Raw genomic sequence first — 21389 nt, 5'->3', positions numbered from 1 at the left:
AATTAGTGCGATACATATTCATTTGGTAAAAATGTGTTTTTTTTATTCAATTAATTTACATCGTTGTTATGTACCACTTCTAGATTGGACAACTCTCCACTTCTTGGTACTCACTGACCTTCAGAACGAGAACTAAAATATAATGTGCGTACCGTCATACAGTGACAGTCACGTTCTGTATGTTTATATGTATCACATTAGAGCGACCGTAAATAAAATACAAATAATACATCGCCCATACTTCTCACACCCGCTTTTTCAACACCCGGTGTAATTCTATTGGAGTCCGTTCAGTTTTTCCGATATAATATTATTAACATTTTGTGAGTGGGCAAAAAAGTACATTAATTACACACGCACAATACATTATTAAATTTGTTAGCGTTGAGGCAATTTTGCCCCCTCTTAGGATTAGTTTTGTTCCCGCGATTCGTGTGTAGCTGCGAGAAGAAATTGAAAGAGTGTTTCAAACACTAAACACTGGGTTGTTGTGATAGTAATATTATTGATTGTTTTTCTTCGGTTGTATTTGATATTTCAAGTGAATAATGTATTTGCTATGGAGATTACGAGTGCGTTGTTCGGTGCTACTTCGACATCTCAGCGCAGAACAAAGACAAAAGGTGCAACGGGCCTGAAAACGACGAACTGGCTGGGTAAAACCGAACTACCGCATTGAATGATGATGGGCTCATAATACCGCCATCAATCAATATCATGAAGTTGTCCAAGAAACAGTAGCAACCCCTTTCACACCGGTATCTATGTTTGGTTTCGCGCCTTCGTGATCGATCCCAACGACGGCACATACGCATTCTCACTCAGGAAACCTAAGTTGTCTACGGGGTATATATACATCACTGGCGTCTCCCCGACAGTCATCCTACGTCGTGCCCCCGGCCATCTACCAATATGTTACACAAACCAGCATGTGCGCATCTTTACTACCATGAATCAAAATGTAAATTAGGACCTGTTGAGGTGTACAACATTAATAATTAATCAATGAAATGGCTTTATTCGCAAAGAATGAAGTGACGAACGACTTGTACTAAAACTATATACTATCGCCTGTTACACCACTTAAGTATTCGCCACCACATTCACGTATAGCGATATATTAACCGATTTGCTATAAAACAAATTTTACTATTTAGAATTTTATATAATGAATATACTATAATCTAAAGTTTTTATTGTAAAATGCGAGACGTAGTCACGGTTGTATAAATGTGACACATTGCGTGTGGTGGTGATGGCACGTGATGGGGGATTCTAATAGCGGCAAGGCGTGAATGAAGATAATCGCCAATATAGTCATGAAACGTTGCTAGTGATTCGTGTAACAACTGTCAGATTTTACTGCTTTCATCCAGATTTGTCAAATGTTCCAGCTGAAAACGTTCGGTTGATATTGGCCGTCAATGAGACTTACATTAATGTCTCAAGCCTGCAAAAAAACTAAAAAAAAACCTAAACGATGTACTCATGGTTTCTATCATCGATACTGTATCCTTATATACCTTCAAGTTGTCGCATTTATCGACAAGTCGAAAAATCCAGGTAATATAAAAGGCGGCGTTCTGGAAAGTATTCATATCTCGTGTAGCAACAACAGTAGCCATGGCAATGAACAACCTGTAATATACTACTAGTATACATATTTTAATTGGAAATACCATATCGTGAACGCGGATAAGTAATTAAAAAATATACGAAACAATATGTTTACATTTTTATTTTGCCGTGGGCACGTTTCATGTAATTTGCAGACCCACATCAATTAATTTATTTGCGTTATTTACGTGTTTTACTACCATTATGTGCATTCGTGTTATTAGTTACAAGGTAACACCCCATCCGCTAACTAATTGATAACATTGCGTGTTGTCGGTAGTGTCGAAGGACAGACGAGTTCTTGAAATGCACACCGTAAGGCTATCACGTGGCGCACAGCAAATCTACAACGATTGCACGTTGGGTGTAATGGACATTATCGGAGTCAAACTCTTAAAAGTGGCTTTATAGAAACTTCATAAATCAGATGGGGCTTTACGGGAGACAACACTCACACTAAAAGGCCCCGTTTTCGCCGTGAAATCTCCAGAATTTATCTCCGATTCAGCGATGTCTTCGAAAACAAGTAGGCTTGTGTGCTGCAGGGGGTAATGGAGGCGAGTATATTTCATGTGATTGCCTACGGCGTGGGATCATTAACCTATCAATTGCCTGGGGCCACGCGACAAATCCCAGATTCACATTAGAAAAGTTTCGTGTGTCGCAAAAATGGTACAAAGACGCCCGACTTCCCGCCTTTCCGATGAAGACATTAAGATTCGATTTCAGTAATGAGTTTATTGGTTGCTCGTACGTTCTAGAGAATATAACAGACTCATAATTTGGACGATAATTCACAGTGAATAAAATCGAAGCGGTGTCAGGATTCCTTGTTGTGCGTTTAACGGTGTTCCTGTTGCGCCAACAATTAAAAAGTCTTGATCCATTTCGTACGTTTTTCCGCCATCTAATATTTTTAGTGTTGAGATTTATTAGTTTTTCTTCATTTATGTCGATGCCTCCGGGGGAAAGCATTTAAAAACAGTGCTATTTTCGCAAAGATGTTATTAACCCCGGAATGCATGGGTGTGAACGGCAAATGAATTAACCATGTTTGCCCCCAATGTCTTGGATGCGACGTCTTCTTGCCAAGCTCCAGCAGTAAAAGAAGTTAATATATATAATAACAAAGATGTTTTAAACACTAAGTATTACTGGAGGGCAATTTATCAGACGGCTGTTAATACCCCACAGGCTTAGAATACAATTGTTAGTCCGTACAGACCATGCTCGCCACTAAAGTACGATAGAAAGAGATACTATTATCATGGGAAACAATAGCCACAAATGACGCATGTCGAGTATTACGCCCGCAAAACTACGAAATCTAAGAGCACAGTGGAATAGTATTCTCGTCTTCAGAGTAATGTGTTCTATATTTTAAAATTGGTAAATTTCGCTGGATTTGAAATTGTATACTGGAAATGACATGAAACGGAAAATGTGAAAATCAGAAATCACGCGACACGTTCAATATTGACGAAGTCCAAGAGCGTACTGTAACGAGACCAATGTCAGATGGAAAATTTAGAACACAGAGCTCGTGTTCGCGTCGACTACTCAAATGACTGAATTTTGACGGTGGCCGTAACTATTCGTAGTGTAAAACTAATTTGACAAGCGGCCGAGAAAATATTTAATGACAAGAAACCGTTACATGTGATATATGAACTTGAACATGACATCAGAAGTTGCTTGACAGCGGCAACTGTACAAGTAATTCTCGTCACGCTTAGCTACGCGTGATGCACAGTCATAATAGGCTCACAGCCAAGATGCTAAACTTGCTAGTAAATCGCAAAATCTGCGTTGATCGCACGTAAGAAATATGGTGACGAAGCCGTGAGAAAATTTAACGCTGTGCGTAAAATCAAGAATTAGGGAGGACGAAGCATGATCCCATGAAACGTGTGCAAAAAATAATACAAAAACAAATTTACGAATTTTTTTTTCTCGGTGTATCTGACAATTCAACACCATACTCTTTTCCCGTCCATTTTCCTATGCTGCATCTTTTCGATGTTAACATTTGATTTGTGTCAACGAAGCTCACCGTGGGCGTCACTGGTATCGATGTCACGTTTTTAAAAATTAAAAATTGATCTTCGTGTCAATATTTTTTGCATTGAGGTCTCGCTTTAAAATATATATAAATATATAATATTATGTCAACGTATGAAATATTGATGATCCTAACACTCGTGTGTGTGTAATCTACATCCAAAGACTTAAGGCTAGCGAAGAGATCATGATTTACCTCCCCTCACATCCATGTCAAAGGATTGGTCCTGCGAATATTCTTTTTTTTTTAAAATAGAGTCACGCCAATGCACTCTTTCATCAGAGAAGACTGCTCCTATTTTCGGATACCTGCTCGGGTAGATGAAACGATGATGGAAGCGAATGTCTCACATGCTGTACACCTCGGAGCAGACAACCCGAAGATGATAGGGTGGGTGCGTTTCCTACTGTACCTGGTCACCCATGGGCATACAACCCGGCCAAGATCACCCAGAGACAGGTAACCCGGCGACGGTGGGCAGATCTTACTTGGATACCCACTGATAAAAAACAAAAACACCGGAGGCGACCCCGAAACAATGTCTGCTTAGTGGATGCTACAGAGGTTCCATAATGAGGTGTAAATACAGTGGCTACGTTTATTACCGCTATATAATGCATCGAAATAAAAGATAAACATGGATTGATGATGAATGTAGGGGACCACAACAGCGAAAAAATAGTCTAAGTGAACCAAGAGGAAGTCACAAGAACAGGGATGTTTGGGTAATCTGACATGCTCGGGGCAACACATGTTCATGTTACACCCTGAAAAGATATCAGGCAAGCGATGAATTCTCACCGTTACGTATATGTGATTGGTGAAACGCTCTGAGAGAATACGTCAGCGAAGAACTCACCTTATAAATTGTGGTGTATATTAGTATCGTGACACAAGTTACCATAACAACCATTTCATAGAAATATGGATTTGTTGTCAATGCAAAAAAAATATGGGAACAAAGAGTGTCAATTTAAAATACTGAACATTAGAGTGGACCCAAAGACTTTAAGCGAAAGCTGTAAATATGGCAACGTTTTACTGTAATTCAGGTCATTGCTCTGTCTGCCACGAATGGCAATATACCACAGCTGTAGCTTCCACAACTATTTTATGTGATTTCAACCTACATTTGTTTTTACAACTAATTGACAATTTTTCTCTTCTAAATACTCTGAGCCGTTTGTTCTTTCCCTTCACTTGGATATTTGATCGCTGAGAATCGGGGCCCGGTGAGTTACCTATTCAGCCAAACACCCAGTCTTCAGTAGCAGTCGACACGAAATTTGTTTGAATGGATGGAATAATAGAGATGTATTTTCATCCCAAATATGACCTTCATGACCTTCGTCATAGTAGCTCTAGTTGTAACATCGATGGGGACAAGATACGGAAACAGAGTGACACGTTGTCTGGTAATCATATAATTAGCTCTATTCCTAAGTTCATGACTCTATTGTTACCTTTTTAAAATATGAACTTTCCATTCACAGAAGTACATTATTAGCCACACTCTGGATTGAAATCTTCAAAAAACTATCAAATTATTTTTCGTCGAACGGACAATATTATTAATTTCTGTAAAATTACCACTATTTGATTTGTTTTAGAAACTGGTGGAAATGTCGCACAGTAATGATTTTGTCGGTAAAAATCAATAATAAAAGAATCCGCGTCGCCGCCTGGAAGCTTACTATACCATTAAATCCGGCTGGACCAAAAAGGCGTCATATCTCACACACGAGTAAACATGGGGTTGTAAAAACAGCTGCCCGAGTCTTACTGTCCGAGCTGTGCGTGACCCCAGTGAGGTCACGTTCCAGTAGTGATATGCATTTAACTAGGTATCGCCCACTGCTATTTTGACGGGGTTTACCAAACATATTAAATGTGTTAACAAATTGGTGGTAGATGTGTATCTAAGTGGTTGCAACGAGGCACTGAGAATAGACTGGACATACACCCCCTACTTGCAACGAGGCACTGAGAATAGACTGGACATACACCCCCTACTTGCATCGAGGCACTGAGAATAGACTGGACATACACCCCCTACTTGCATCGAGGCACTGAGAATAGACTGGACATACACCCCCTACTTGCATCGAGGCACTGAGAATAGACTGGACATACACCCCCTACTTGCATCGAGGCACTGAGAATAGACTGGACATACACCCCCTACTTGCATCGAGGCACTGAGAATAGACTGGACATACACCCCCTACTTGCATCGAGGCACTGAGAATAGACTGGACATACACCCCCTACTCGGGAAAATACACACATAACACATGTCTTTGTCAACTGAACAACGTGGCAAAAGCTTTGGTTTCTCATTATTCACTTTTGCGAAATGTGCAATTTGGTTGGAGAGCGCCTTTTAGCACGGATGTCTTTATGTGAAATGACTCGATAAGAGGAGATGGCGCCGAATTAACAACAGCACCGACAACACCAGACTTTTTTTTTTATATAAATACCATATTAAAAAGTGGTAGTCAAATTGTCTCAGATGTCTTTTTTAACACAAATCATGGAAATGCGAATAAGGAATTGTAATAATTTAAAATGAATTTTATTATACGTGTAATGGATTCGGCTTGATTTGCGTTCCCTGGGCTGGGTTGATCTGCGTCCCCTGGGCTGGGTTGATTTGCGTTCCCTGAGCTGGGTTGATTTGCGTCCCCTGGGCTGATTCTTTCGTATTGGGATACATTGAAGCCTGTCACACACAGAAATTAATACGTCAGAGTCTTCTTATTCTAAACAAATCTATTATCTTAGAGTATTAATTTATTTTTCACAAAACAAAACTGCCCACTTGTATATATGTTGGCGTGGTATTGTTTGAGTTTTAAAATAATGATAAACAATAATTAATATTTTTTATCAACTTCAGGTTTCAATAACAAAAATATTCAGCCAGCAGCCACACATGTGGACACGGGGCGGGAACTTACGATTTATGGTGTTGCGCAACATTCTACTTTCGATAGAATCAATATGGTTATCCGATCTTGGAGATTTTAGAACGCAAATCGTCTGTTTGTTTGTCTATCTGTGGCAATACGAGACATTTTAGTGTGTCTCTACATGGAACAAAAGTGAGCAATAGTCTCTCTATAGGTAAAGTAACTGTGAATGATATAATATAGTGGACTAACATTTGTGGCTTTCGGGGTGAAAATATGCATTACGTGCTTAGGGTAAGATCGATCCAACAAGCAAACAACACAATGGCAACAAGGAGAAGCTGATGAAACAACAAAAGACTCTTTGATTGTTACTCGCCACCTTTAAACATACTGAAAGTGGTTTCACACTTTTGTTCGCACTACCAAGGGATCAGACACGTTGGCTGCAAAGGTTCTTGAGGTTTTTTTTTTTTTTTTTTAATCGGGGTATCAATTCGAAACACGAACGAGTTGTTGTTTTGGGACTTGTCAACACTTTAGAAGAGGGAATGTACAGAATACTTGGCAATCTATTTTCTAAAAGGTATAGAGGGCGGGCTGAAGTGCTTAAAACCCTTGCTTGCGATGCAAAGTCATTTGATACCGAGATAAGTCGTGTATGTTTTTGTCAGAGCCAATATCTGAGAACACTTCATACTCGAGACGATTTTGGACGCCGTGAAAGGAAACCTGGCCGATTACATAAACTGTCCTAAACAGACCACACAGCGCCGAGGCTGTTTACTTTTTGCCTGCCCAGCTTAGTCTCCGCCCCCTACAACAGATTTTGTAGTATTGAAATTTTTCAAAACGTCTGCAGTGAAGAAAAAAAACACCAAACGAAATTGTCCAACACCTATGTTTTGAATAGCCTGACGCCTTTTTAATCTGAAACAAAAGAGTCGCCTAAAAATCGGGGTGGAAATCGTGTTCTATTCCCATATGTTTTCCTTGAATCTAATCAGACAATGCGCTACTGGCGCCAGGGCGATTTAGCGCGAATGTAGCCTGAATAGGCGGCGTGCTGGCACACAAAGGGGCTTCACACCTCACGCGTTTTCACTGGCGCTTATTAATTATGTTAACACTTTGCCCAGTCAACAGCAATTATCCCCAACGTATAGCCGATTGGTTTAGGGTGGGGCAGATGTGAGAAAACTGTCCATCACCAGACTAATTACAGATAATAGCCTTTTCTCTCAAACAAACATGGCACAGTCAACAACAAAAGTAATGTCACCGTCGCTGGTCTTGGGCTACACACATCATAGTCTGGCGATAACTCGGGTGAAGGCGGCGCAGAGTACTGAACACTAAATCAATCATAGCACTGGCAGCCACTGCAGCCTACATGCCTTATTACAAAAGCAACGTTTGCATTGTGCTCGAATTTAATAATATTTTTCAGCCGCGGACGCGTTCTCTGCTAAAAATACAGCGAAGAATAACGGAGCCAAAGTGGCAACTCAATCAGTAAGGCGGTAGCCTCTGTACTTAAGCCCTGAACAATGCATTCCAAGATGGCGGATGCGGTAGCACCGGCAAGAAATCCGTCGAATACGATCGAACACTGTACTCCGACACAACAAGTCTACCTTCCTACCCTCCCATCCACCATTCCGGCCATCCATCATAAAATGACAGGCGTTTCGTGACGTTTTTAGACCGATAGCTGACCGTAGACAGATGCCTTGAATTATGGCGACAGTAGTATTCAGAGTCAAGGGCCGGAACATATTTTAGTGAATGAAAACTGATACCAGACGCTCTTCATTGTGTGTCGTCACACGGCTGGCGCCAAGCGTACTTATGCATTTACGTCAAAATGGAATGCTAGAATAGCTAATCACTTCAGATCTTCCGCTCATCATTTTCACGCTTTTAGTCGACCCGCCCCCTGTAAAGGCCATAAATATAGCCAACCCGTGCTCCCACCAAAATTGGTGCGCGAATCTACGCCTATCTAGCCCTCCATTTTACCCCAAACACTACTTCCTGGTTGGAAAGGGTATCCCCGATGCGTGTATGAAAACACATAGCGGGGGACTACCCCGTACTATGTAAACCTAGCTGCTGTGGCGTTCACAATAGCAGGCTGGATTTTGACACCTTCTCCTGCCAATTTCCCTCAGTGGGCGTGTCGCCACAAATAGCGCAAAATTAAAACGAACCTTTTCCAGGCCCTAGTCTGCAATTTCTCTTCCTGTGGAGGAAATTTTATATTTTCCGCAAATATTGGCTTATATTTGACGGAGTTTTCACGGGCCGAATGCGTATTGATTTTAGACACATTGTAATTTTTGGAAGCTGAAAGTAGTACCCTAGGACAATATTTATTCGTCTCACAGACAGCCACGGTTGTAGCCCCCTGATTCCAAAACCACAAGCGCACTCCCATTTGGCGCTGTATTGGTGGATACTTAATTATGTTGACATTTCGCCACGATTGATGCGATAATGTCATAAGTACGTTGTGCGTTCCGACACCTTGTTTACGGCTGATACGTCGTGTAAGTTGCCACTAACACGCCTATACTCAACGCTGATTGGTCGATTCGTGCGAAATAGCCAATCAACTAGCAAACCTCATTAAGATACGAAGATAGCATATAGACAAGTCAGTTGGAGCTGTATCGGAGAATACCACACAGTCCGTAGCACATATATGAAACATCCTATGGTCTCAGAGCCAGGGATGGCTTACACGCAGTTTCTGTCGCATCGGCCCAGCGATTTCTCGGTGAATTCCATACTCACACAGCCGCAGTTCTTCCCCGGTATACTGCCAGCCCATGCACTACCGAATGGAGCCGGTATAGCCACGCTGCCTATGTTCCCGAAATTGACCGACCCACACTGCCACTATGCCCCCGACCTCTTGTCCGTTCACCAACCGGGAATACGACCAGTTCGGACACTGGATAATCAATCGGACGAAGACGAAAATATTGTCGTAAACCTCGAAACCAAAGATCTATGGGAAGAATTTCACAAACGTGGAACCGAAATGGTGATCACCAAATCTGGAAGGTGTGTATTTATTTTATTTCTCCTACATACATTTAATAAACTTTCCAGTTCCAGTAGCACTGGTCAGAGACCACTATAATTGTAAACATTCAAAGTGTTTTGACAACTGTGTAATAATAATAATATAGATAGCTGGCCACCGAGTACGGGTTACAATATAGTATACACACATCGTCAGGCCAGTATAATATCGAAAGCCGCAGACACATATATGTTTTGGTCTGCCATGCCTCACCAGTGTGCTAGTTTACGCAACGAGTGGCCTGCCGTCCTCAGATATCAACTATCTGCGATGGTAAACACGGTCCCCGCATACTATTTCGCAGCTATGATGTACCCATTAGTAGACTAGCGATCTCGGTAATTTTTACTTGTCGATTTCATTCTGGCCATCCAGGCTTATTTACTATTGGAAATCAACATGCATTTATAGTGGCTGTAGGGTTGCGAGAACGACTATTAAAGCACAGAGTACTACCAACACATATGTATATAGGTACTGTTTTCAAGCGATAAACCGCGTCTAATTTACCTATTTGTGCTTTGTTGCCGTGGCCGAACATCAAACGTATGCACAAAATAAAATTACGCTGTTTTTGTCAACTAACCATTTCCGTGTTTGTCAACATAACCTGGGAACTTCGTTCTAACCTTACACCAGTGGTTTGTGATCGTGAGCCAAAGTTCGTGTGTCGGTTGCATTGGCATGTGACCGCCTCGCCGTTGTAGTTTACGATGTTTGTCTCTTTCAACCTTGATTGACTGACCTGTTATAATATGTGTTGTTTCTCTACCAAATTATATTCGGACTAAACAATTTTTAAAAAATAGGTGTAATTTCAAAACTCTTATGTCGGCTTTAGCTTTGTAAACAACAGTATGTCGGAGACACCATCACACGTCTGATTTCGCTTTGTTCACTCGCGTTCCCGAGAGTCCTATTTTTTAAGTAAAGGGCAAAAATCAAAGCGATTTTACAATTTTCTGTATTAATATTTTAATTCACATTCTTTTCCACCAACAGGCGGATGTTCCCGTCTTACAAAGTACGTGTCTCCGGACTGGACAAGAAAGCCAAGTACATCTTGTTGATGGATATAGTAGCCGCCGACGATTGTCGGTACAAATTTCACAACTCTCGCTGGATGGTAGCTGGAAAGGCGGATCCGGAAATGCCGAAAAGGATGTATATTCACCCAGACTCGCCGTGTACTGGAGAACAGTGGATGCAGAAAGTCGTGTCGTTTCACAAGCTAAAATTGACCAATAACATATCTGATAAGCACGGCTTTGTGAGTATTCATGTACGATAACACTTTACTTATTTTTTTTTACTTTTCCATCTTAGTATCGTTATGTTATTGTTAGATATGCAAAGGCAAATACGTGAGATATTGCCATTTGTCCGTAAATTAATAATACGGATATACGAATTACAACCATGAGTGTATTCTCTATCAAACATGTACAAATACACATAAACTGTCTCTGGTTTTGTGGGTGATTAAACATTTCATTTATTCCTTATTTGAAATCCACATCAGGCAGACATACTCAACATTTCACCGTTTTGAAATTTCTCTATTTTTATTCGTTATTCACACTATAGTGTCTATGGTGGTTATTATTATTATTATTAAAAGAAATAACTTGGCGTTTTCATACCAGCAAGAATTCAATGATTCTCTCTTAGTGTCCGTGTCCATCACCCCAAGACTATTTGCATAGTTGTAGTAGTTATTCATCCACTTTCGTTATTTCTCTAGTTTCTAATTATATGTTTGCAAGACTTTATGTCTCCAAAATTTCCTGCAGGCCTTACTGTTCCCTTCTTCTTTGCGACGAGGGTGACTGTCTTTATGTGACTGGCATATAGAAAGCCACTGTTTCCCAACACAAAAGATTGTTTTCTCTCTTTCCTAAAAGTGCCAGGGGTCAGGTCGTCGCCAAAAAGTCGCTCCTACGCGGGATACAAACCAAACCAATCTATGATTTTGTTCACAAAGTGTTCGTGCCCCATAGTTTGTTAGTTACGATTCAGCAAATCTAATCCCTCCCCTACGATTCTAAAAAGAAAAGAAAAAAGGGGACGATATCAAATGCTGCGACCGAAACATATCCCCAAATGTACATGTACACGTTTTGTTTGTTGTGCCTATTTTTTTAACTACAACAAACCAAAATTAAATGGAAAACCAAAAATACATATAACAGGTGGAGGCGTATCAAGAAGCGTCGGCGAGTCGGTATGCTTTCCCCGACGGACAGTTCCGCTTTGTTGTTTTAGTCACGGCTGGTAGACTAGCACATCAAATTGGCCAATGTTCACTTGAACTGATGTCCCGTCACTCCAAACATGATGACAGATTTCTTGTGTCCGATTAAGGATTTTATTACACGCCACTGTCCCAGTGACAAATTTAAACCACCTTCAAGTTTTGGTTGGCGCAGAAGGAAGTCGGGCGGGCGTGTGTCAGAGCTCAGTGTGTGGTTTTGACGTGTCGGGAGGGGTGCGATCGTGTCATACTGCAACACAGTCTATTAGCCCACTTATTATTGGGTACGGGCTCAGATTTCACAGCCTGTCTAGCGACATGTGGTGTATTGGACCCAGACAAAATATTAGTTAGATATCACTGTTACCATCTTACCGTGCCATTAAAATTAGGCGAGTAGAGTGACCAACTATAGCGGATTATTTATTTTATTTTATTTCGTTATTTCACCTAGTATCGAAATGGCAACAGTTATTGCTAGTCCGTTTGTGGTGAAATTGTCCCTATGCATGAACTGATGAGTAATTTTTGGGTTTAAACAAGCATGACAATATGCCAGTCTCTGTATCTTCTGGCATCGGTATCTCTATAAAACGCGACGAGTTGTTAACATATTCTTGTCACCGATACGTTGTGCACCTAATGCCACACCACGACTTACATTGCTTGCAATAAGTAGTGTAGTCGGGAAAACGCAGCTTTTTTACGAATGTAGCTCGTTATTTAAACATCATAATCGATCCTAATATCTGTGTGTTTTATTTATTATTTTGTTGTGTGTTTTTCCAATCCTCGAGTCCGTTCAGGCATGCTCGGCAGCGTATTGCTTGGGGTTTTCTAACCTCGTACGGTGTGTTCGCTCCCCGGAGTAGCCTCATCTCTGTTATTATTTATATATTACAAAAAAGCTACCAATATTACACACAATAAAGGTGCTATCATATTTCGAGCTACCGGTTTTTGTGACGTTTGATAACGGATTGCAGTGATCGTGTGCGAGCCCGAATTAATGGCGCGGGTAGACAGTACGACGGCTGCGCGTATTGTAAACGGAACGAATTCTGTTGTGGGTATAGCAATACAATTTAGCTGTATTGTACGCGCTGCTTGCAAAGAAATTAAAAATAAAAACAGGGCTAATGCAAAATGGTTGTTATATTTTGCTCAGGCCCGTCTCTTTAAGCCGCAGGACCCTCCCATTTTATTATTTTCTCTCTGTCAAAATGTCCGTAGACGATATTGATTTCAGCATGGCCAATGTCTGTACAATGCTGTCGACAACTAGGTGCCTCGCATCGCGTGTCGCATACGTTTTACTGCTTCTTTATACGAGGTGAAATCAACCAAGTATTTCCACTCTTCGAGGGAAAAAACAGCAAATTTGAGATTTCACTAACGAATCCTGGATTTGTTAATGAAACGCAAGGCGAAGCGCCATGCCTGTGACCTGCAAGACCCCTTTCCACACACGTATAATGGCGATACTTCGCCCTTCGTTTCTCTCTCATAGAGACCTCTGCGTAATAATCGTTAGTGTCAACAGTAGTAATGTGGGACGAAACGTTTCGATATTTTTACTCAGTGTTTTGTTTTTGTTTTATTTCTCAACAGACAATACTGAATTCGATGCATAAATATCAACCCCGGTTTCACATCGTTAAAGCGAACGATATCTTGAAGCTACCATGGAGCCAGTTTCGAACATATGTGTTCAAAGAAACAGAATTCATCGCCGTTACAGCGTACCAAAACGAAAAGGTAAGTGTCCAACGTATATATGACCTGATCTTCGTGCCGATATCTGCCACAAAAACACCTAACATTGGCCATTATTCTAAACTTCCGTTTTGAATGTGTCACAGAAACATCATTAGAAACCATGACAACAATACAAATTATGACTTTTAAATGCATTTTGTAGATGCCATAACATTCTTTTTACTCTAGTAGTGGAATAGTAGTGGAATTCTCAAATGTTATGAATTCAAAATTAAGCATTACAAAAACGAAAAGAGAGATTGTTACAGACTAGCACTTATTCTGCCATTGTCTCTTAAAAATGAGTTTTTAATTTAAAGAATCGTTTCTATTTAAACGCGATGTCTGTTCTTGTAAATATTTACTTAGACGGAAACCCGGGAGAAAAATCCCAGCACACGAAACCTATAGCTCTATTTTTCTATTTTATGTCTGTTAGGGCTTAACAGTACTTTATTCTGTATTTACTAGGTTTGTAAAAAAAAGTGTAAAGATACATTCCGATTCCATGTATATTGCCAAGAATAAAATAAACCCACGTGCGACTTGTTCACTTGAAACATATTAGCAATATGGGCGATATTATTCTAATTTGTTTTAAAGCATATCGTAAAACAACCTCAGCGCACATTTAGGTGGGGGTAAATTGGACGAGAAAGTGGTCATTCTTGTTAACTAACGAGAAAACTCCCCCGTATACTACTTTATCAAAAAGTGATGTAATATATGTAAGCGGCTTTTTCTGGTTTTAAAATGCCAAGGATGGTTACTAGGTTTATTAATGTTCGCAGTAATGTTTATGTTTTTTACATTTATTGCACTCACATAGGTATAAAATTCGCCCAATTCTTCAGATTTAAGTGAGTTTTATGGATATCTTCGACTTTGTTGCCTTATGGGATTGAAGTGAATGGGACTCGTACAGGTCTCGATGATGAATTTAATGTCTTGTCATTGCAAGATTCGTTTCAGTGATTTATTTGGGGGTATCTTTTAAAGTCGAACCCAGCATATCACGCCAATCCAATCCAGTTATCAAAGGCAATAAAGTATAACATTAAAAATTAAGAACTAGATTTTGATTATGCTCGATCATCCCAATACACACGGAAGGGAGGTGCGAGGTCTAGGTGCAAGATGACAGGGTCAAAGCTTTGAATTTTTAATTTTTTTCTAACACGAGTTAAGTCTGATGTTTTGTTTTTTTCAAATCAATTGCCAGAGACATACTTGGAATATGGGTGTTTGGTGATTCCAGTCTACTCTCCCTCACCCTCCGAAACATGGCAATCGGAAAAACAACTGCTGACGCTTGGTGAATGATGTGTACAAATCTCCAATCCGTCAACTGTCCATTGATTTCACACGGTTTTCTCATCGGCGTTCTGATCCCCGGGACAGATACAGTGAGCTCGTGAGAGTAGAGTCGTGTTAAAGGCAAATTATCGATGATGCCGTCGCGCGCTCGGCGTCAAACGAGTCTATCCATAGTGTTACGAACAATACCCTAAGCGGGCGGGCAATCCACTTTCGTCCGCTGAATACAAAGCCGTGAGAAATTGATATAGTCTGAATACAAGAATGTTATTTTTGAGAGGAAAAATCTTTTAAGAGAAAATTTATTTCACACTTCGATTAATTTCTCCAGTTGCAGAATTCGATCACTTTTCTCGTCTTTTTTAATCACGTCCTCCAGTGACGTGTCACTCTCACATGTCTGTCATTCCAACCTGGGGTTTGTTTTCAAAGCGTGTGTGATTCATACTTTGTTCTCAACCAAGACGGATCTTGTGATTTGTTATTATCGTTCACATACAACGCACCACATGTACCGGGTTAGCTGGTGTTCACTGGATAATCACAAATAAAATCGCATCCGACGATTTGATATTTCAGGTTCTTTTCCTGCTAAAAATATTTCCGTAATGAAAATCACCGAAAAATTGAACAGTCTGAAAAACGCGGGAATTAATATGTATGTTTACCACTGGTGCCACTAAGTCGTGGTGTCCACATATCACCTCGAGCGCATATTAAACAATAGTACAAAGTTGCCTACCAATATTCCCGCCCAACTATTGTGTGAAAATAACAGAATCTTTTCAAATCAAATCACAAAATATATGTTTACTCTTAAACTTGTTGCTACGGGAAAATGAATATTTTTGTTAGTGTTGCATCAGTAAAGATTTTCCACGTGCATTTATTGTTCAATGTTCCTGGTTTTATTTGTAAAATGACTCGCAGAACGTTGGTAATTCTGACGTGGTTGTATTTTAACATCACATATGAATAGAATATTCCGAGAAGCAGAAACGATGCAGTAATATTACGTGTATATATCGAGTCGATCAAAATCAAAGCAAATTCATTCCTTAATTTAGAAAGCTTTCAAAAAAGGAAAAAAATCTGTAATAAAAACTGCGTTATTATTTCTCTCTTTATAATACGTTTATTATATTTTATCTTATATTTTCACAATTGCAGATGTTCATGTAGTCTGCCTTCGATCCGAATATAGGCTCTAGAATGCCGTATCGATAATTTAAAATAATTTTTCAACAATTCGAAAATTGTTGTGTGCATTACACAAGCGTGTTACAACCACGTGGATCATGCGTCAGACTAATTGCCTGTTATCTCCCTTTCTTGCAGGTAACACAGCTCAAGATTGACCATAATCCATTCGCAAAGGGCTTCAGAGAAAATGGAGCAGGGAAACGAGAAAAAACGTAGGTTAAATAAAGTGTTTAATTCTCGTATTTATTTATTTATTTATTTATTTATTTATTTATTTATTTATTTATTTATTTATTTATTTATTTATTTATTTATTTATTTATTTATTTATTTATTTATACGTATGTAACTGTTAATCGAACGACTAATTCAGAATCGTCACGTATTTATACATCCGCTTTAAAGACAGTTCAATATTCCTGTTACGTGTTTGTTTAAAAATGAGTTTTTGTATACAAGTCCATAAAATTCAATGTACTACTCAACACAATGGAATATGTATTTCCGGAAAAAATATATTTGTATTGTTACGATTTGAGAACATCATGTCTCTATTATTTCAATCACGGTACCGCTCAAACGGGACATCCGTAAAAACGCCTTTGTGTTATGTATAACAAACGTATACAATAAATAATTTGTTTCTCAATTGTCATTCTTTGCGTACCCTTACGGGAGGAGGTTTCGTCCCACCCTCCTCTGTGTTTCATAGGTATTGTCAGCGTTGATTCGATCCTAAAGTATTAAAGGTCCATGCTCGTTAGCAACAAAGGGACGTTTTCCCTTCTTTTTGTCGCAAATTAACCTAATTTGCCCCGTTCGTTATTCGGATCCCTTTGAAGTGGCCCCGAGATTTGCTTGGAAAGATCTGTCACCAATTTACTAGTTTACTCCACCATTGTTACCGTCTCCCAAAGTTTGTTCTACAGGCGACACCGCACATTATTTCGGCAAATTTATTTAATCGTATTGTTCGCGTGCGTTCTTGTGCACGGATTATTTCTTGCAGTAGGAAAATGCAGCAAACCAGTCTAGAAGCCTCCGAGCACCGAACGCAAATAGAATCGACCATGAACAGCTGCAACGAAGCTAGCAAACACACCGATCAAGCTGAAGTTTCAACTTCGTCAATAAAACAGTACAGTGAGCCCAGGGTTGGACATGTTAGGGAGCCACCTGTGGTCCTTTCGCCCCTAAGTAAGTGAACGGCAACATTTCTAATCCCTTTTTTTTCCCCCCTCTTTTAATATCCTCTGTTTGTACACAATTCTGTCGTTTATGTAGTATTCTTTTCACATTATATACCTGTAATGGCTTTTGAGTGACCAGAATAGTTGGTGTCTTTTCAACGGTCTTGAATAATATGCTGATATGAGGACTATTGTTCGCACAGTTATTATCATGTAATACTGTGTAAATTCGGCAAAGCTGGGTGTGCAGACAGACGCCATGCACCCTGCTTAAAACACTCAAAGCAACCTGGCAATTCCCAAAGACCTCTTGGAATATCTCACGGACTTAATACGTTCAGTATCAACTAGCAACAACCAAACACTGCAGGTATTTATTGGATTTTAATTCGATTCTGTCTACAACTTTATTGACACAATCTTTTAATTATTTCGTTTTCTACAGAGTCTGTATCCGCCGAAGCCAACTCCACGACTCGAATTGAGGAAGAAATCGATGTGGACGTAGAAAGCAACGATCGCGATGACGAGGAGGAAACCGCCGCCAATGAACTTAAGTTAAGAATTGCTGCGTTAGAGGAAGCAAAGGATGCGATGGGCGAGAAAGATGGTGATGAGAACTCTTCCGCCGACGAAGAGGACAATGATATATTTGATAAGTCTTTGAATAATTCTTCAACAATCGAACGCCAGTGCAATGAGGATGATTACATGCAATTACACCACCAACAAGAGGATAATAAAGTTCGTAAAACGAACTCTAAAAATGAACAAACAAATTACTCCGATTCGGAGGAAGATGAGGAATCCACGAAATACGAGTCAAGGAACACTAAATTGGTGACCAGCCTTTCAAAGTCAAGTTCGTCGTCATCGCCATCGCCGTCTTCTTCGTCGGGAATCACTGTGCAACATCCAACGCCACTAGCGTTTCAACCAGCTGGACCAATCTCGCCAAGTCACCATAGTCAGTTACACCATTTAGCGCAACAACCGTTTTTATTCTACCCAGGACAAGTGATGCCAGGTTTGCCTAACGCCGTCCAGAGCTTGCCAGCTGCCATGCTCCCAGTTGCGTCGGCGACCACTGCTCATGCGCAGCTGTTACAGTCACCCTCCGGACACACCTGTTTTGTCCCACACCATTTCTCATTGAACGCTCAGGGAATCCCATACAGTTTGAATGGACAGGTCTTTGCAGGGTCGCAGGGGTATGCAGTAATCAGCAATCCGGCTCTGAACAATGCTGCTGCAGCTGCTGCTGCAGCGTCGAATTATTACCGCGGTGCAATCCTAAGCTCACAACAAAATAGAGCTCGTCTCCGATTTTCTCCATACCCACTCCCGTTAACATCAACGACAATGGTCACTACTGGTACACCGTTAAGCGCGTCGGGACATAGCTCCATAGATAGTCTACAATCGTCGGCAGCAGGCCTGGTAACCATAGCCAATACCAGTGCCGGTGCCTCACTGCCACAGGTCTCACCAGTCAGAGATAACACCCCTGTGACGACATCCGCTCACAATGAACTTCAGAGCATTCAAAAACTAGTCAGCGGACTAGAACAACAGCAAGAGAAAATGGCCGCCGGGTCACTGACAAAGCTAAGTGATAAATAAACATATAGATCATTGTGTGAGCGCCAGTCTAGTCAGAAATAGCATTTACCTGTGCATAGAAAAAACCTTATTCAACATACGAGTTAGCATTCAAGTGGCCAGCGAACAAAACACTGGCAAATGCTGGACGTTATTAACAGGTACTTGACAAGCCACTATACCCACCGTATAACACACATATTATTGTGCTTACATGCACGGTAATCGAAGAGGCATATCTCATGAAAGTAGTCAGAGAGATAATGATAAAAAAATGTTACTTTTGAACTGTTTTCAAGAGATCAAAATTGTGAAGACCGATTATGAATCCATCGCGGGACTCGATCACAGTCTAGGTGCCACTTCCGTAGATTTTAAAACGCTGCTTACGCTTGTTGACAAGTGTAACACTGTCGTAGGTTATCTGGGCTTATCTTCATGTCGTTGCAAGCTATCGATGGTTTATCTGCCTACCTGTTATATTATTATGTAGCACCACACTACTACGTTCTTTATGGAGTACAGTTAAAACTGGATAATTTTTATAGCTTATAACTAAACCCCAACTTTTTTTTATTTATATTGTGACCAAAGAGATGTTTTTAAAAGAAAAAAAACTATAACATTAGTAGAAACTGAATAAACACATTAACAGTGTTTTTGGTCTGTGACATTTCGAAGTACCAAAGCCATGTTATCATCGGGCCACCAATCAAGTAGATGAAATATTTTAAAAATCTGTCTATGGAACTTGAAAAGGCACTCCACAACAAGACAGAACAAGTTTTTTTTGTAAATAGTTAATGGCGGACAGTTGAGCTGCAGAGAGACTTGAATGTTCTAATTTATGTTTAGGGTTCAGAGCTTGTACTATTTATACCCTACGTGTCTTTGTCTTGTTGTGTTTTCTGTTAATTATCACGGTGATTTTTAAACTGTGCACTATACGAGATTCGACACGTATAATGGATATACATATATATATTATATAATATATTTTCCCTTCCCCCATAGGCTGTTTTAACATCGTTTATTATTGTTCTTCATTGTATATATTTAAATATGTGTGTGAAAAAGGAAATTATTTATGTTCAATCCATTATTTTCCAACGTTCTGAAGAATTTTTTTTTCAAAATAATTTATTTAAAAAACTTGAGGCAGGTTTCAAGCTCATATGTATGTATTATCTCAGTTTTATGCGTATTTGTTTTTATTTTGCATCAACTCTGAGTCGTCGAGACTGAAATACCCACCGTGTTATCCACAGATAGTTGAGTCTGCCTTGTTACTTTTTATTATTTGTATTTGAGTCTCCATAATTGTCATCACTGTTACCATTCTGGTCGTTTTTGTGAAACAGGCCTTTAAATTTGCCATTCGTAAAAATATAAACCCATCTGAGTGACGTCAGTGAGTGTTACGTTGTTAGGATTCACCCACATTGCAATATTCCAGCTTCAATTTAATGTTGAGGGGAAAATAAAATGTAAAAAAGATATAAAACTGTTTTCATATTTCTGGGTGTACTGGATGTGTGTATGTGTGTGTGTGTGTGTTTAATAGCCCCCGTCACTTTCCCTATGGACCGGTTCTGGAATGGTTGATTTCATCTCAATACTATTCCTTTCTGCCACTCTCCTGGAATTGGAGTCTTACTGACTCACATGTGGGAGGGACGGGATTTTTCTGATCATTTCACCCGCCATTTGCCAAAGAAAAGTGTCTAATTCTCCCTGGGCTCCCTGTCCATTGAAGCAATGGCTTTCGATAAACGCATCAAATGCTATGATCGGTGAAACGCACTACGCCAACCACATAGATGGCAAACATATAAAGTTATTTACTGTGGGTTTCATAGATATGTTTGTCATCTCATCACTGTTAAAAGTTTTAAAAAAATAACAACTATACATAATTTTAAACGTCTGAGATGATGTAAAAATAAACGCGAGTATTTATTCAAAATTATTTCAACAGTGGCCTTCCATTTGTCATCAACAGACGTTGTAGTCGTGTGGGTTTCAGCGGACGAGAGGTCAACACGAGTAATTATGGGGTGAGCGCGTACAAATGAGTTGGGGTTACGTTTAGGAGCCAGCATGGTGGAAGGAACCGCGAGACGGCGTCTATCACTGGCGAGAAATTATAGAAAATTAGACGTAGCTCATTATTATTGCCGACTTGCCTGCTTACCGATTTTTTTTCAGCTAAATATCATGCAAGCGTGGTTGCTAAGGGTAACTCGATCGCAATTTGATGGTGAAACTTCACACACACTGATTTCGTTTCAATTTTTTCTCAATATTTAATTAAAGGGAAAGAACTACATGTGCCAGAATCGTGCATGGTTGCACACTGCAGTCCTGTCGTGGACAT

The 21389-nt window shown here is 40.0% G+C and overlaps 1 protein-coding gene across 4 annotated transcripts; it reads left to right on the top strand.

The window, feature by feature from the left end:
• The first annotated feature begins 9272 nt into the window (after positions 1-9272).
• On the top strand, positions 9273-20516 carry tbx2/3 (T-box 2/3). Of its 4 annotated transcripts, none has more exons than XM_085490839.1 (6): positions 9273-9666; positions 10691-10958; positions 13554-13700; positions 16356-16432; positions 17233-17417; positions 17856-20516. In XM_085490839.1, the coding sequence occupies exons 1-6, from the start codon at positions 9302-9304 to the stop codon at positions 19031-19033; spliced, it is 2220 nt and encodes a 739-aa protein (XP_085346965.1). In that variant the 5' UTR covers positions 9273-9301; the 3' UTR covers positions 19034-20516.
• Positions 20517-21389: the final 873 nt, after the last annotated feature.

This window comes from Saccoglossus kowalevskii, chromosome 16 (assembly GCF_978046115.1).
Source record: "Saccoglossus kowalevskii chromosome 16, keSacKowa6.1, whole genome shotgun sequence".
In the NCBI taxonomy this organism is placed as follows: Eukaryota; Metazoa; Hemichordata; class Enteropneusta; family Harrimaniidae; genus Saccoglossus; species Saccoglossus kowalevskii.
This window is presented reverse-complemented; position numbering and strand designations above follow the sequence as displayed.